This window comes from Piliocolobus tephrosceles, chromosome 3 (assembly GCF_002776525.5).
Source record: "Piliocolobus tephrosceles isolate RC106 chromosome 3, ASM277652v3, whole genome shotgun sequence".
Lineage (NCBI taxonomy): Eukaryota > Metazoa > Chordata > Mammalia > Primates > Cercopithecidae > Piliocolobus > Piliocolobus tephrosceles.
In genome coordinates this window covers 79,889,281-79,906,832 of record NC_045436.1, presented here as the reverse complement: position 1 = coordinate 79,906,832, position 17,552 = coordinate 79,889,281, and the positions used below count along the sequence as shown (strand labels likewise).

The 17,552-nt window shown below is 38.3% G+C and overlaps 1 protein-coding gene across 1 annotated transcript; it reads left to right on the top strand.

Annotated features, from left to right (window-relative positions):
* The first annotated feature begins 10,663 nt into the window (after nucleotides 1-10,663).
* Nucleotides 10,664-15,253, top strand: DDIT4L (DNA damage inducible transcript 4 like). The gene is made up of 3 exons (XM_023220075.2): nucleotides 10,664-10,822; nucleotides 11,106-11,245; nucleotides 12,955-15,253. The coding sequence occupies exons 2-3, from the start codon at nucleotides 11,155-11,157 to the stop codon at nucleotides 13,443-13,445; spliced, it is 582 nt and encodes a 193-aa protein (XP_023075843.1). The 5' UTR covers nucleotides 10,664-10,822; nucleotides 11,106-11,154; the 3' UTR covers nucleotides 13,446-15,253.
* The last annotated feature ends 2,299 nt before the right edge of the window (nucleotides 15,254-17,552 follow it).

The following is a 17,552-nucleotide window of genomic DNA, read 5'->3' as shown; positions in this document are numbered from 1 at the left end:
AGAGGAGGAAACACTGTATAAAAACCATTCAATAAGGCCAGCACTGTACTGACACCCAAGCCAGACAAAGATACTACAAGAAAGAAAGGAAGGAAAGAAAACTCCCAATAATATTCCTCATGAAACAAGAGGAATATTATTGAATTTGAAGTGAAAGTCCTCAACAAAATATGAACAAGTAGATTCAGAACTAAAGAGAACATACCATGATTAAATATGTCAGGAAATGTAAATCTGGTTGAACTTTTTAAATCAATAGATATAATTCACCATATCAATAAAGTAGAAAACCATGTAATCATCTCACAAGATGTAGAGAAAATATTTGACAAAGTTTAACACCCACTCATGATAAAAACTCTCAGCAAAAAACTCTCAGCAAAGAGAACTTCCTCAACTTGATAGTGAGCATCTCTAAAATACCTCCAGCTAACTTCATAGTCAGTGAGGAAAGACTGAATGCTTTCCCTCTCAGCATGTGAACAAGGCAAGAATGTCCTCTCTTACTACTCATATTCAACACTGTACTTGAGGTCCTTGTCAGTGCAATAAAAGGAAAAAAAATAAAGGCGTCCAGATTGGAATGAATGGAATAAAACTGAAACTGTTATTTTTAGAGAACGTGATTGCTTGTGGAGAAAATCTCGAAGAACTCACCAAAAACCTAGTAGAACTAGTAAGTGATATTAGCAAGAATGAAAAAAAAAAAAAGGTCAAGTTTATTTTGTGTATTGCAGTTCTGCATTTCTAGATAGTATTTCTGTGTTTCTATTTTATTTTCATATGCTAGCAATAAACAGTTGGAAACTGAAATTTTAAAATAGCATCAAAAACATAAAATGCTTAGCTATAAGTCTAACAAAATATATGCAGGTTCTGTGCTGAAAACTGTAAAAGAAATTGAAGAAGATCTGAATAGAGAGCTACATCATGTCTATTGTTGGAAAACTCAATAGAATTAAGATGCAAATTTCCCCCAAAGTGATCTGGATGCAACGCAATTCCATTCAAATCCAAGTAGACATTTTCTTTTGAAATCCACAAGTTGACTCTAAATATATATGAAATGCATAGGAATAAAAAAGACAAAATATTTCTTAAAGAGAACAAATTTAGAAGACTCACACTATCTGATTTCAGGATGTATTATAACACAGTGTAATGTTGGTGAAAAAACAGACATGTCTTGAACTCCTGACCTCAAGTGATCTGCCTGCCTCAGCCTCCCAAAGTGCTTGGATCACAGGCGTGAGCCACCACGCCCCGCCCTTGTCCTGTATTTCTTAGTGTGAGCCTCATAAGAAATTTTGAATGTTCTAATAGCCACGTTTTTAAGTCACAAAAAGAAGCAGGTGGTATATAATTTTAGGGGTATATTTTATTTAACCCAACATATCAAAAGTCTTATCATTTCAACATATAAACAATATAAAAAGTATTAATGTGATATTTTACATTCTTCGTGTTTGACTAAATCTTCAAAAGTCTGGTGTGTAGTTTCTACTTCTCACTTTGGACTGGTCACATTTTAAAGTGCTCAGTCACAAATTTATCTGTACTTATCAGATTGGATGGAGCTGACCTAGAACCTTCTCCAAAGCTGCATTTGAACTTCTGCTCTCCCTGCCCTGCCCTCTATAGTAACATCCACAAACATTTGATGAATGAAATTGCACTTAACTGAATATTCTACTGTGGGCTATAACAAAGTCATGATTCTACTGAGGTTAAAAAGAAGGAAATATTATTTAATTGTCTGAAATTGAAATCAAATTACTGGCAACTTGTAAGTTTTATATTAAAGAACATTTTATCTTTTTGACGAAAATTCTTTCCTCATAGACGGCAAAAAGACTGGCTTAAATGAACACCAATGTCCCCACATAACAAGAAAACAGTTGATTGATGACTTAGTGTAGTGTGGTAAAAATATATATATATTTTTGGTGCCTGAGCTGATCAACCAGTGAACTTAAAATGGCCTTTGTAGACACATCCTTAAGGCTTTCCTCAAAAGTGGAAATCAGGAAGCAAATGATGCATTTCTAATTTTGCCTGAAAGTTATGATTAATACTTTCCATTTATAGTTTTACCTTTTAAAAATTATAATACCTTTTCTAACTAGCATGAGAGAAATTACAACTCCTAACCAATAGGTTTCTAGAACACATTTAAACTGTATAAAAAGGTAGAGCAGATGAATGAATAAATGTTGGAGAGTAAAAGGAAACAAAAATTCTCATACTTTATTGACGGGTGCCCAAAACTGTACAATTCCTATGAAGCATAATTCATCAAGATCTATGAAAACTATACTTAGCATATTTATCTTTTAATTAAGAAATCTCTCCTCTAAATATTTAATTTCATTTCTAAATAAGGGAACTGTTTATAGATAGACATTATAAAGACATAAACTTATAGGCAATTATGCAGGCGGAATCTAACAAGTATAACAATAAAAATTACTTTTAAAATAATAATTCTTATGCTTTTATCTTCCTGTTAAACAATCCAGAGAAAGTGTTACAGAAACAAGTCCAGAAAACTAAAAAATGAAATAAAATAATAAAGTTAATAAAGAAGGATTTACTTCAAATTTCTAAACTAATAGCCAATTTGTAAATTTCAAAATTGAAAACAGTTCCCTGATTTAGAAAATACAAAAATATTCCTGATTTATGGAGTTTTCACAGTAACTATTTAAATACAGAACACATGAAAACCACTTTTTAAAAAGTACTTTATATATAGGTTTCATTGTAGGCAGCAATCTTTCAATAATGGATAAACTAAAAATGTGCTACGTATGGAACTCGTGTTGACTGTAGACACTAAAAGCAGGGATTCCAAGGTTGCTGCCTTAAATTGACTAGAAAGAAAAATGTTCAAATATATTTTTCAGAAGTACAACTACAGCTATGCTGATAGATAGATAATGAATCTTTGTCCACGGACTGAATTGTGCAATAAAGCAACATTACTGCTTCATGTTTGTTATTTAACTTAATTTCTGGTATTTACCCTTCATTCAACTGAGGAATAGAGAATTTAATATCACTCATTCTTTGCCCTAACCATTCTTATCCTCCTACCCCACAGATTCAATCCATGTCAAGGGTTTCAAAGCCTGTACAATGTTGAGGTTTCAGGAGAGGGGCAGGGATGGAGACTGTACTCTCTAGTCATTGATCACGCATAGGTTACAGCTAAGATGTTCATCACCTGTGCCCTCAGCATCCCATCTGATCTGGCTATTTTCTTCTGCTCCATATGGCTCTTGGGGAACAGCAGGAATCTTTTCCAAATAGGAACTCTGTCCAGTCCTCTCTAAGGTCTTGCCACCTCCTAGACATAGCCATAAAGTAAGGCCCTGGTCTCTACTGCTTTGAAACCCATAGGTGAATCTCTCCCCCAGCCTGGGTGCACCTCTTTTTATAAAGTTTCTCACTATATCCAGGAAATTCTGTTGACACATCCTGTCCAAAGTCAGAGACCAAGTTAATATAAAAGCTGTATTTGGGGCCAGGTCTCCTGATTCTGCAGCATGTGCACTCTTTATTATGCACTATGTGCACACTAAAATCTACAACCATCTGCGATGTCTGTCACACCATTTGATGAATTATTTACTACAGTTGAATTTTGTGCATTTACAGGAACAAACTTATATAGCCATGAGTGTCTAGGATGACCACCTTTGACTTAGCTCTTATGTGCCAGTTGCATTGCTAGAAAGTTAATATGTATTGTAACATTGAATCTTCCATATTACAGACAAGGAGGCTGAAATTCAAAGGATTTCCATTAATTTCACAATGTGCACACTTATGGTAAAGCCAGAATTTGAAGGCAAGTTTGATTGAGTTAGAACCCAAAGTCAAACCATTAAAGGTGTACTACTCTGTTACACATTCAGAGGTGAAGCCTGTTTTATAAACCTTTAGCATACGAACATCTAAGCTAACTGCAAAGGTAATTATGTGATGCTATAAGTTAAGTACCATTTATTGCTTAATTTAGATATGATGCATCAATAATGTCACAAAACTGAATGTACTTCATCATGCTTATAGCTAATATTGACATCCCCTGAAAGGCTTCTTCAGCAATTTAAAATTTAGCTCTTCTGTCCCAATAGATAACATCTACAAAATAGTTCCCAATTACCAGCACAGTATTTCAAAAACTAAGTCACTGTTTTAAAACATTTTTTATGATACAGTTACAGCAGAAGAAATGAATACATACATAACTCTATTTATCCTCTGTAGTAAATTTGGAAGTAATAAGATATATCTTTCTGTGTTACTGTCTTCCTTCTAAATTTGTGGTTTCCAAATGCAACTTTCCATAGACCAATTACTTTAAATACATTTTATTATATAAGCCCCTTCCTTGTGTTATATTATAGGCTTCCATTCCATCAAGGTTGAATATAATTCAGGGTTTGATAATGTCTCAACTTTATTAAAACAGGACTTAATTTTTACACAAGACAGTCTTCTCTGAAAACCAGACTGTTTTCACATAGCTGTGTGTGGTCTGTGAGTTAGGCCCAGGAGCTAAAAACCACACAGGATGGATTATTTTCATTACAGCCATTATATCTGACTTGAGCTATGGAGAATCAACAAACACTTACCCAGCTGAGACTCTATCCACCTTGCATCAAGGCCTTGCACATAGTAGGTACTCAAGAAATATTTTTCCTTAATTGACCAAGAAATAGCTGTACAAGTGTTTAGATTGTCTTATGGTTTTTTTCATTCTCTTTAACTAAAATTTGTTTTAATTGCATACAACATGCATCACCTAAAAATCTTACCACAAAGCAGATTCTGTTTCAGTAGTGTAGGGTGAGGCCTGAGATTCTGCATTTCTTACACTCTCCCAAGAGATGCCTATGCTTTTGGTCTGTGATATGCATGATGAGTAGCACAGTTGTAAATCTGACTTCAAAACATATTAGTGTTTACATAATTGTGCTCCTGGAGCACACTGTACCTCCCCTACCTTTATCATACTATTTATAATCTTATATTCATTTGTCTATATACCTTTCTAAACCATAGTCTGTCTGGTGATGGGCACCAAATGTATCTGGTTTCCTGTTGTATTCTCAGGACCTAACAGATAATTAATACACAACAAATACTTATTGAATGTCAATTGACCAAATGAATGAATATGTACAAAAGACATGCTTTTATACACACCCTTGATCATATGTAAACACTCCTCTAGCTACCTGTTCATTAAGATGTCACCATGACTTTGAGAATTTTTCAAGGTCAGAGTACAATTCATCATTATGATAATAGCTAACATTTATTGAGTACATTATGCATTCACTCACTGAACCCCCACGACAGCCCTGTAAGGTAAAATTATTATAATTCTCATTTTATTTATTTAGTGTAGTTTTTAAAATTTTTTTAGTTGACAAATAATAATTGTACATTTTCATGCAGTACATAGTAATGTTTCAACACATAAAATGTATGGTGATCAGACTGGGATAATTACCATATCCAGCATCTCAAATATTCATCATTTCTCTGTGTTGGGAACATTCAATATCCTCCTTCTATCTATTTAAAACACCATATTATTGTTAACTATAGTCACCCTACAGTGGAAGAAACACTAGAACTGATTCCTCTTATCTAGCTATAATTTTGTATCCTTTAACACAGAGATCTCCAACCCTCAGGCCATGGACCAGTACCAGTCCATGACCTGTTAGGAACTGGGTGCACAGCAGGAGGGGAGCAGCGGGTGGGCGAGTGAGCAAAGCTTCATCTGTGTTTACAGCTGCTCTCCATTGCCTGCACTCCCACCTGAGTTCTGCCTCAGCTGCAGCATTAGATTCTCATAGGAGCGTGAACCCTTTGTGAACTGCATATGTGAAGGATCTAGGTTACCCATTCCTTATGAGAATGTAACTAATGCCTGATGATCTGAAATGGAACAGTTTCATCCCCAAACCATCCACATCCCCAACCGTGGAAAAATTCTCTTCCATGAAACAAGTGCCCGGTGCCAAAAAGGTTGAGGACCACTGCTTTAACAAATCTCTCCCTCTCACTTCCTTCCCCATAATTCCCATTTTAAAGGTGCAAATAGATGCACAGAAATGGTAAGTACCTAATCCAAGTTTACACAGCTAGTAAATGTCACTGCTAGGAGTTAGGCTCCACAGTCCATGAAACTAACTACTACACCATGAAGATGAAAAAACTGAATCACTCTGGACTAGTCAAGTTTCTTAACCTTAATGTACTTTAAATCTGCAGAATGGAGATTAGATCCCATTCTAAAAAGTACCGTGCAGAATTCCATATCTAGTCGACACTCAGGCATTCTCAGATTCAATTCTCTTCTTGAGCGACCCCACAGGTTTATGTCAAGAAGTAATGTGTAGTTTTGCTAGGATACAAATGTCAATGACAAAAGCTGTGCAAGGCTGGCCCACCAAAATAGGACACTTGGCTGGTACAGGAGGGGAAAGCAGTGAAGAACCCAACATTGACATGAGCATGTAGCTTTATTTTCCTCATTTCTTGGTGCACATTAAAATTCCAGAAAAATGGTATGGTATAGTGGTATTCTCAAATTTGGAACTTATAAAGGTTTTAAGATGTACCCCTAGACAAATGTCAAGGACCCACTCCATGTTTCTGGCTGACATCCACTGATATAGTCACCTGAATTACACATTTTTCCATAATTAAGGAAAAGCAGATATTGTATGCATTTAAACATATTGTCTCTATTTAAAGACTGATAATACACAGCATTGTTTATGAAGAGAACAAAAACATACAACTATATTGAGACAAGCTGCTATGGTAACCATTTCTCTGCTTAAAAAGAGAGGCAATCCCTTCTGTTACTGGAAGACTCTCTCCACTTTTAATAGCAAGCATTATGTATTATTTTATATATTGGGCCTGGTTTTTGTCTTATACTAGACAAGTTTTCATGTTACCTTACTTAACAGAATAAGTCATATTGAATATTTAATCATTAAATAGAAATTGTATTGGGTGATGCACCCTCAAAGGCAAATTAAAAGTATCATTAAATATCTCACCCAGAATGTTAACAGATGATCATACATATCTTGAAACAACTGCATCACTCTATAGTCAATAGTTTCAATTCAATTGTCTGTAAATGTTATTTATTTCCTGAAAAGTATTTCCTAGATTAAGAGGAAAGTTAACATAACTCTGTGTTTTACACCAAGATAATTTTTTACCCACATTATTTTCTTACATATCATTGGCAGATCCCTTCCTGCTTTCCCATACAGCGATGGATGTATTATAATAAAAAAAGTCTTTCCTAATCAGTAGCAATACTTTCCAGATTTCCTGCAAACGGGAAAGATCATAAATTTTCTTATACTTTAATAATACTTCCCCAACTCCGTTTAGCCACTTGCCTGTTGCACTTACCCAGAGAACTACAATTTCAGAACATAATAACAGCAATAATAATAATATCACTCATTAAGCTCTTGCTTAATATCAGTATTAGTTTGGTTCTAAGCACTTTGCATGGGACACCAAATTTACAAACTTAGCACAACTAAAGGAATCCAGAGATAGTATGCATTTCAAGATCTCATATTTGTTTATGAAAAAGAGATAATATTTAGCATTGATTTTAAGGGTTTCTCTTTTAATCCTTACAACAATCCCATGAGCTTGCTGCTAATGTATACATCAATTTCCAAGTCCTATAAGTTTTCCCTGAATTGTACAGAGTAAGAAACCCAGTAATTCTCCCTCAGGTGTCATAGTTTATGAAATAAAATAAACAATGTGTGGAATGTAAATGTATTAATAAGATTCAAAAATAAGTGATTCATACCAAATAAAGACAGAAAGGTGGCTAGCGAAACACATAATAAACATTCAACACTCCAAATCACAAACGCAAAAGACACCAGCATTTCCTGTAATAATACATGAAAGCATCATTTTTGCTTTTTGTTTTTGCAGTATCCCTGGCATTGTGAATTCATACTTTAGGTAAGCAATGACATTATGAATACTATATTTATACCTGAAGAAGCTTAGAACTTAAATATTTGCAAATACATCAGATGAACACACTGTTGCCAGTTGTTACTGCTATCTCATTTTCTTTTTATAAGAAGATGGATGCGTGAATTATAGTAATAAAAAAGCAAGTATGCTTAAGTTAAAGGCTTTGCTTATGATTTAGTTTGTCATAATACACTGGTGTATGAAAGGAAATCAAATTATTTAACTGACTAGATTTTCTATTCATACACAACTATTTCCAGTAAGCACTCCCATGGACTGTTTATATAGTATTAGAGGATATAATGAAAGAGCAATAAAAGAAACTTCTTTATCACTGCACTTAACACCTGAAGTTCCCTAATGTGATGAACTTTCAGTAATAAATAATTGACTGTATCTACATTTTTCTGAAATCTGATAGACTGTGTCACCTTACACTTAGCCTATAATGGCGCTTAGTTTTTCTTAAATCTTCTCCATGTTTCAGTTAAAAAAAAAATCAGTTCTATTTAACCTTGCAAAGATGCAAACTAGTGATAGAATGGATTTTCTACTGGATTTTCTACACTTGTAAATACATAAAAAAGGACATTCTTAATTATTCCAGGTGTGTGTTTTACCTCAATAATTCCTTATGACCTGTAAGTCCTGAGAGCAAGGCCCATTCAGCCAAGAAGATATTATTTGAAGTCTTTTGTACATAAGTAAATTGTTTTCTGTAGTCAGATCCCAAGGGGCTTTGCAAAATTTCAGTCAGTCAGGTGAGCCAAGAGCAAGTACTACTTTCTATAAGTTCCAATAATCTTTCTGGCCCTATGGAGGCATTTAGTTTATGAGTTATGCCTAAATACCCTAAGGAAATTGAAACTAGTAATTTCTTTATTTCGCTAGCATTGGTTCAGATCACTCATTATATTAATTCCAATAATTCTCCTTGGAGGCAGGTAAGTGGCAGCCTCATTAGTAATACTGCCCAGACAAGGACAAGAGGCTCTGTGGCCTGCCCGGGGACTGACTGTCAGGCAGCTGGCATCCAACACCTACCAGGGACCCATCCATTGGTCCTGAACACACTAGCCATTAAAACCACTTCTTAATTGGCTTAAATGGGCTTGTTTATTTTCCACTTTCCTGTTTATTGAAGTAGAAGTGGAAACTGGCCTTCAAAGACCAGCCTATCAACATCTCCTTCCTTGGCTCGCCTGACCTTCAGGCAGTGCAGCTGCCTGAACTGAGTTAAAAATGGACTGTCAAGCTGGTTTTAATTTCTGCTGCTCTGCTTCCCAATGTCCTCCCACTGATCTGTTTATCACACCCTCTATGCCCCTTGGGTGGTTGTTTTTCTAAGAGTTTTATGCCAGGACAGCTGAAACTGCCTTTCAAGGCTCTAACCTGCAAATCCTTCTAGGCATAATCCTAGAGGACCTGGGAGCCAACACTAGGATCTCTACTGTAGGAACAACCTTCTCCCTCCAGGCATCCCCTAACCCACCCCAAGCTGACTCTCTGAACAGATCATCTCCTACTGGCACACCAAAGCAAGACAACCGTGGCTTAGTAACTTTGGAAGAAAAAATTCAGGTTTGGCTTCTTGCTCATGGGTTGTGCGGGCATGTTGCCTCTTTCCAGGGCTCCTCTGCCCCTCTGTGTGTTCCTATGCAGGACCGCAAGGAGGCCTCACAGGGATTATCTGCTGATCCCCAGCAGAATATAAAACTCTTTATCTTCATTCTCTGAAACCTCTTCAAAACATCCCAAACCCAAGATCCTCCCAACAGGGCTCTCCAGAAACTTCTGGCTCCGGAAATGACAATTGCTATCAATGATGCACGGATGGAGGAGTACCTAAGATCCTACTAATGGTTTTGTGTTTTTCTTGGCAAACTCCTGCTCAATTCAAGCTCTCCGCGCTCTGGGGCAAGGTCTAATTAGAAGAGTGCCAGGCTCACCCTTCCTACGGAGAAAACGCATTAGTCACAGATGTAAGGGCACGAAGGATGCCAGGGAGCCAGGGAGTGCATGGGGTCGTTAAGGCCCTTCCTAAAATGCTAGGAGCCTTCGTTGCGGGAAAGGAAAACTAGATGTGACCGCGTGCAGCAGAGGAGGATACAGAAACCCTGAGAGGCAGAGTAGAGTTGACTGGGTTAGAGGTCGTAAATAAGTGCATAAATGATGCTCATTGAACGTTGCAAGATTTAAGCCAAGTGTTCAGGATGACACAGCAAAGCCTCAGGACAAGGAAATACACAGACCGCTTAAAGCTTCCCGCTGCTGCCGAGAGCAGCCTGAGTGTGAAAGCGCGGATGCTCGGGGAGGGGTCGCACTGAAGAATCAGGTTCAGGCTTTAAAGAGTCGTGCACCCAGAATTGAGGTCACAGTGGCTCGAGATCTACCCTGGAAGCAACAGGTGTCCGTACCACAGGCTTATTCTCAACTCCCTGCGGCTAGGCTCGGGCTCCCTGGAAGTGTAGGGGTTGAAAGGGGACCAGACTCTGGAGGGGAGGGGCGGGGCGCCGGCCGGGGGAGGGCGGGGCCGGGGGGGGGGGCCTGGGGGGGGGGGGGACTGGACCTATAAAGTTCTCGCTGCCCCGGAGGCTATGCTACTGCTAGGAGCCGGCGCAGGGTGGTCGGGGAGAGCAGGGTGCCGCTGGCTGCTGGGGTCTGCAGGTCACCGAGTCCCCAGGAGAGGGGACTCCTAAGAAGGCACCTGCCTGTTTTCCCGGCAGCTAGCGCGCCGGCCCCCGGGAACTCCCGGCAGGTGAGCGAAGCTGCGGCCTTGGTGGGGGCAGCAGGGTCTGGGGGCGCTCCGCGGGGCAGGTCGCTTCCAAGTTTTGCGAACTGTTGAGTTAGTTTCAGGTTGTTGCTGTAGTTGGCGGCCTTGCTCACAGGGCTTTGTCAACTTGAGTTGCACAGGCCGGTTCCTCCCCTTTGGCAAAGGAGTTCCTCCGCTAGTTCGCTCCCGCGACGCCGGGCATTTTAGGAGTCTCTGCACGACTCGCCTGCTTTTGCAAATCCGTCTCTTCTCGCCTCATTTTTTCTAGCGCTCAGGAAACGCCGTTGCGCCCCGCGAGGGAAACAGAGCCGTTGACCATGGTTGCAACTGGCAGTTTGAGCAGTAAGAACCCGGCCAGCATTTCAGAATTGCTGGACTGTGGCTATCACCCAGAGAGCCTGCTAAGTGGTGAGTGACCCCGCTGGCCACCCTTCTCCTCTCCAAAGGTCGGTGCCTCTCGATCTACCGGGTGGGCGGGCTTTCGACTTCCTCCCCTGCCTCTATGTAGGGGGTGCCACAAAATCCGTCTGAGGAGACTGCTTTCCAAATTTTCTAACATCTTCTCTTCATGCTAGAAACAAAAGTAGCAAAAGTAGAATACCCGAGGGCTGCATCTTTCTAGGCTGGTGCCAGTAGGCTCTTTGGGATTAAGGTCCTTATCTTACATGATTGTGAAGAACACAGTTATGTGTGTTTTAGCAAATGTATTTACCCCTGTAATCAACATCACCCCTCCCCCTGAATTCCGACGCACCCATTTGCTAGGTATTTCTCACTCTGCCCTGACTCCAGGGAACTACTGATCTGATTTTTACCACTCCAAGTTAGTTTTGCCTTTAGGTAAGTAGAACCATAAAGTAGGTACTCTTTTGTGTCTGGTTTCTTTCCCGCAGCCTAATATTTTTGAGATTCTTTTATGTGGTTGCTTAAATCAGTGTGTTCATGTTTATTACTGAGTAGGATTTTTAGTCTTGGATATACTCATTATTCCATTTTTAATGTGAGAAGGAAACTGTTGAGCAGCAGCGGTGCTTGATTTGCTATCATTTGCAATTTTAACAGCAGTTTCTAAGTGAACACACTGCTCTGCCACTAGAGCTGTAAGAGCATAGATAAACTGCTTAGGCTCTTCGTGTTTTCCTCCTTTCAAGGTGAAGTGGTTGATGACCTAATTTATAGGGCCAGAACTCCAAAATTACATGAAGTGGAGAGGAAAACCCAGTAGCTGATGAAGGTCGAGTAGGCTTAGGGAGAGGAGCCAGGAGGGCATCAGCCTGCACCTTGTTCATTTGACTCCATGTGGTGTGGCATCCTGCCAAGTGGTAGGATTCATTTGAGGAGTAGGTGACCAAATGCAGAGCTATCTCTTTTCCTTTCAGCCAATCTAATTTTATTTCCCTAGGACTATTTTGTTTTGCTTGGCTAAGAAAAACTACCCAACCGGTTATAAATATCCTCATGAACCTCAAAGGTCTTCTCTGCGCAATTTTTAATTAAAGAGGTTAAAGCTAAAATTGGGACCTACAGGCCACTCCAGTAAAGATTTAAAGACACAAATGTGATAGACCTTTAATGTAACTCTTCAAGCTCATGGACTTTAAACATAATAGCAAAAATTCTTTATTTTACAATACATGTATTCCTACAGTTAGAAAGTAACAACCCCTTAGTCCAAAAAACAAAGTTTTAACTTTTTATTCCAGAAGTAATAAATGCTTTCTGTAAAACAAAATTAGAAAACCCCCATGAGCAAGTAGGCAAGAAAGAAAAGAAAATCACCAATAATCTAGGATAATCCCAAGTAGATTTTTGATGCATAGTCTTTATGATTTTGTGTGTGTTCTGTGTACACACATGAATTTAAAGAAAAGTGGTTATATCCTATCCACTCTATTTATCTAAACCTTTATTTCATACATGAACTTTCATGAGAGCTTAAATTATTCACTATATTACCTAGCTAGTTAACAGCTAATTGAGGTCAGCGGACTCTGAAACAAATACAAGAAAAAGGCAGACATGGTAGATAGAGGTAACCAATGTTGATATCTTGGTGTGTTTTTTCTACTGTGAATTTTTTTTTTCTTTATCTAAAAAGAAAACTCCATTTCTTACAGATTTTGACTACTGGGATTATGTTGTTCCTGAACCCAACCTCAACGAGGTAATATTTGAGGAATCAACTTGCCAGAATTTGGTTAAAATGCTGGAGAACTGTCTGTCCAAATCAAAGCAAACTAAACTTGGTTGCTCCAAGGTCCTTGTCCCTGAGAAACTGACCCAGAGAATTGCTCAAGATGTCCTGCGGCTTTCCTCAACAGAGCCCTGTGGCTTGCGAGGTTGTGTTATGCACGTGAACTTGGAAATTGAAAATGTATGTAAAAAGCTGGATAGGATTGTGTGTGATTCTAGCGTGGTGCCTACTTTTGAGCTTACACTTGTGTTTAAGCAGGAGAACTGCTCATGGACTGGCTTTAGGGACTTTTTCTTTAGTAGGGGTCGCTTCTCATCTGGTTTCAGGAGAACTCTGATCCTCAGCTCAGGATTTCGACTTGTTAAGAAAAAACTTTATTCACTGATTGGAACAACAGTCATTGAAGGGTCCTAAAAAGGGAAAATATATAAAGCTTATTTCATGATTGGGTAGTAAAACTATTCAGCTAGTCAACTAAAGTCATTTGTAGTTTGCCCCACCTGTCCTCAATAAGAAACCCCAAATGTAGTCCATTTTCTTTCTGTATTTCACATTCTTAGCAACTGTAGCTAACAGGCTGATTTTCTGGCCTTTCGAGAAGTGATCCGAAATAGTGTACATTTTCTGCATATATCCCATTTTTGTACAGAATTGAATGGGATGGAATAGGTAAGCAAAAATAGAAGTCCATTTGAGTTTTACATTTGATTCCACAATTTTGTTTCAGGTAGGCTTGGTAATAGACTATATAAACCAGATTTGCCTAGTTTGATTTTCATATGACTTTTTTTTCTATAAGTTTTCAGGGTGATTCTTTAAATCACAGAATCTTACTCAATGATACTTAGCTGATCAAAACTTCCAGAAGCCCACACCACCAGTTCATGACTCAAATTTGAAGAGTTCTTAGACAGGAGGGTAGGATTAAGTAGGTGAGTTTAATTAAAGCTTAACCCTAGGTAAGAGTGAATGAGAAATATTATGGCAATAATGGAACTGCTTCACTGTTTCTTGGTGACTTCCTCACTCTAATGTTTTAAAGAGGTGACGAAAGCTTGTGCTACCATTTCAGTAACCACGGTGTTGTTTTAGATGCCTTTAAAAGCTCAGTTTCCCTTGTTCTTAAGTGTCGAATATTGTCTTTAAACTAGAAAAATGCAAAACATTGAAATGATATTTTTGTGTGTAGTTGATTACTCTTCCACTGAGTGAATAATGAATACCTGTGAGGATAGGAAATTAGTTCTGAGATCTAGTCCCTCTCTGATTCACTTAGTAATCTATCTTCTTTTCAGTATTACATATGCTTAATCTCATATGAACCATTTCACCATGTCAGTATTATCTCATCTCTGGGCTTTTCTGGGAATTGAGGAATCTCTCCTTAACCCCAATTGTCAAGGGTAGTAGCTGTATACTACCACTTTGAATTATTGAAACGGGTCAATTTACAAAGTCTGCATTGGCTATGGAAATATGGTTTCTAGTACAGCCTAGAGAATGAAACTCATAGTCCAGATAACCATGCACGCACCCAGATTTTTTCCACCTTGGATACCTGTCACTAGGGAATAATAAAGGCCTTATTTTTTGTCTTATTCCGACTAAGTAGATCATTATCTCTTTCCTTTTTTATGTTAATGAGAGAATTTAGCCTCTACTCAACAATGTTCAATTCAGCAAGGCTTTCATATCCTTGCTGTGGCTCATGGATAAGGAGCTTTATTCAGGTTTCTTGCCCTAGCTATTAGCTCCATTTCACATGCTGGAGACTGGTGTAGGGACAGATGTATTCATCCTGGTGTTACTGAAAAACAGGTGTGATCCTGTTACTGATACTATAAGTGACCTAAAATGTCACTGTTCAAATTAGCAAGTGTTCTAACAAACTAAACTCTTCAAATGCTTGGAAAGATACTACAAAGCCAATCTTTATAGAATTGGGCCAAGATAAATCAACGTCGTTTTGCATGTCTGTTGTCAGGCTCCAAAGGTTCACTGTGTTTCTGCCGCTGTCCTGGAGTTGTCACCACTGACTGGGCAAGGCTTCTCAGGCCTGGATGTAGAACTGTTGTCCTTTTTCCACTAACAGTTATCTTTGACTCTCTTGCCTGTTATGCTTACAAAATGGTGATGGCTTATGGAGGCTGTTAAATTAATATTCCTGTTAAAGGAAATTAAAATTTGTCTATTTTTGACAATAAAGCATTATATATTTTTAATTATCTTGTCCTCTTTTTTTTCTTTTCCCTACTTGATGCAGTGGTCACAGGATCAGGGCTGCAATTACAAGGGCTGTAACTAGAGGTGGCTCATTCCTAATGAACCTTATATCAGAATTCCTTATGGGCCTGATAGAAGTGGGTTGTGCCTTCATCTCATTTGGCAAAATTGGGGTTAACAGTGAATGCAGCTATTTTGCCTGGTAGTAAAAACAGCCCACCAATTTTGGACCTGTGTAGCCTAACCCTATCTGAATATGAGTGGACTGAGAGGGAGCACTGGCTAGACTGGCATTGCTGCCTTCCACCTAGATAGACAAGGTGGGCAAATGGAGGCAAACCTTCGCTTCCAAAGGTGGAAGATTTGGGGTATAAATGAAGAGAAGGAATAATAGTCACTGAGGTTAAAGGAATTAATAAATGGATAATATAAGGAGGGGAATCCAATATTATCCCTTCAAAAGAGGATCAGAGCAAGTGATGATGATGTCTTCCAGCTCAATCATAACAGATAACAGATGCCTGAAAAGGTGAAGCTATGTTTGCAGAGACTACTTTTGAAATCAGACAAGATCGAATGGAAGCCTACAAACTTGAGTGACCTCATTCTAGGAGACATATTTATACTACACAATGGACATGATTAATTATAAATGATTCAGTGAGATTCTAGGAGTGCTGCGGTATCTTTTAAGTTGTATGTCCTTTTGATATAAGGAATCCTTGTTGGAAGATTAGGGTGGTCTTCAAATATATGTTGTGAAATATACATTTGGTCTTAGTCCCTATTTCCTGGTATAAAACTCTTGAACTACTTAGAGTCTTCAAAGTGTTAAGTGTCTTTTGTAATGCTAATGTTGACTGATGGCTGGATTCCTCCAGGTAGCTTCAGGATGGGGGTTGGTCACCAGAAAGACCAAGGCTGTATTAGGGTGTTGGGACTTTTAGCCCCAACACACCCTCACATCCACCTGGAAGGAGAGAGGGTCTGAAGATTAAGCCAATGGCCAGTGATTTAACCAGTCTACATAATTCTACATAACAAAGCTTCCATAAAAATCTGAAAAGACTGAATTCAAAACACCTTCTGGATAAGTGAACACTTGGAGGTTCGTGGAGGATGGTGGGCCTGGGGTGGGCATAGAAACTCCTGTCCCTTCCCACATTTCTTGCCCTATGCATTTCTTCACAGGCACTCATCAGCATATTTTCTATTAATTTTTATAATAAATCAGTAAACATAAGTGTTTCCCTGAGTTCTGTGAGCTGCTATAGCAAATTAATCTAATCCCAGGAGGGAGTCATGGGAACCCTAATTTATAGCAGGTAGGTCAGAAGCACAGGTCAAGCAAGCTGGGGCTTGAGATTGGCATTGGAAGTTGGGTGAGGGAGACACTCTTGGGGACTGAGCCCTTTACCTGTGGTGTTTGAGGCTATCTCTAGGTAATGTCAGAATGGAGTTGCATTAGAGGATACCCAGCTGGTGTCAGTTGCAGAATTGATTGCTTGCCTGGTATGTCGGGAAAACCCACGCATTTGGTCACAGAAGGCTTCTGTGTTCATTTTTGAGTGAGAAGGTATAGGAGAAACCAAGTATGATTTTTTTTCCTTCAGTGTTCTCAGAATGGGTAAAGGAGGTTGTTTTCAATAACTGGAGCAATAACAACTTTTCACAGGAAATGAATAAGTTGAATGCATACACATTGAGCATAAAAATCAATTTCAGGTTGATTAAGGAATTAAATATGAAAAGGAAACTTAGAAGGTGGAATTTTCATAATTTTGATGTGGCGGGAAGAACTCTTATGTCAGGATGCCCTGAAACATCTCTTTTTCAAATAATCCTATAAGGAAGATAAAATTAAAACTCAGGAACTGGAAGAAAGTGTTTTCAACACGTATAACTGAAAAATGGTTTGTAACCAGAATACATCAAGAATTCTTGCAAAGCAATAAGAAAAACACAACGCCCCAAAAAATACGTCATCAAAAGCCCGAATAGTCATTGTATGCAAAAGGAAGCCAATCTGGCTGATAATTATATGAAAAGATCCTCAATCTAATTAGTAATCAGAGACATTCAAGTTAAAAGCAATAATAAAATATCAATATAGACATCCACATTAGTAAAAATAAATTGATAATTCCAAAAGTTGATGAGGACACAGGAAAAAAAAAATCAACAAGTCAATATATGTATATGGCATTATTTTATAAAACTGAATAATAAGTATATTTTGTGGATCAGAATATCAAAGAGTATTCTTCAAACTTCTCTTTTTTTTTTTTTTTTTTTTTT

What these genes read in the sequence shown, in the direction of transcription:
- DDIT4L (XM_023220075.2), top strand. Translation starts at nt 11,155, where the DNA reads ATGGTTGCAACTGGCAGTTTGAGCAGTAAGAACCCGGCCAGCATTTCA. An exon ending in CCCAGAGAGCCTGCTAAGTG is followed by an intron (nt 11,246 to 12,954) that starts GTGAGTGACCCC and finishes CATTTCTTACAG; the next exon opens with ATTTTGACTACTGGGATTAT.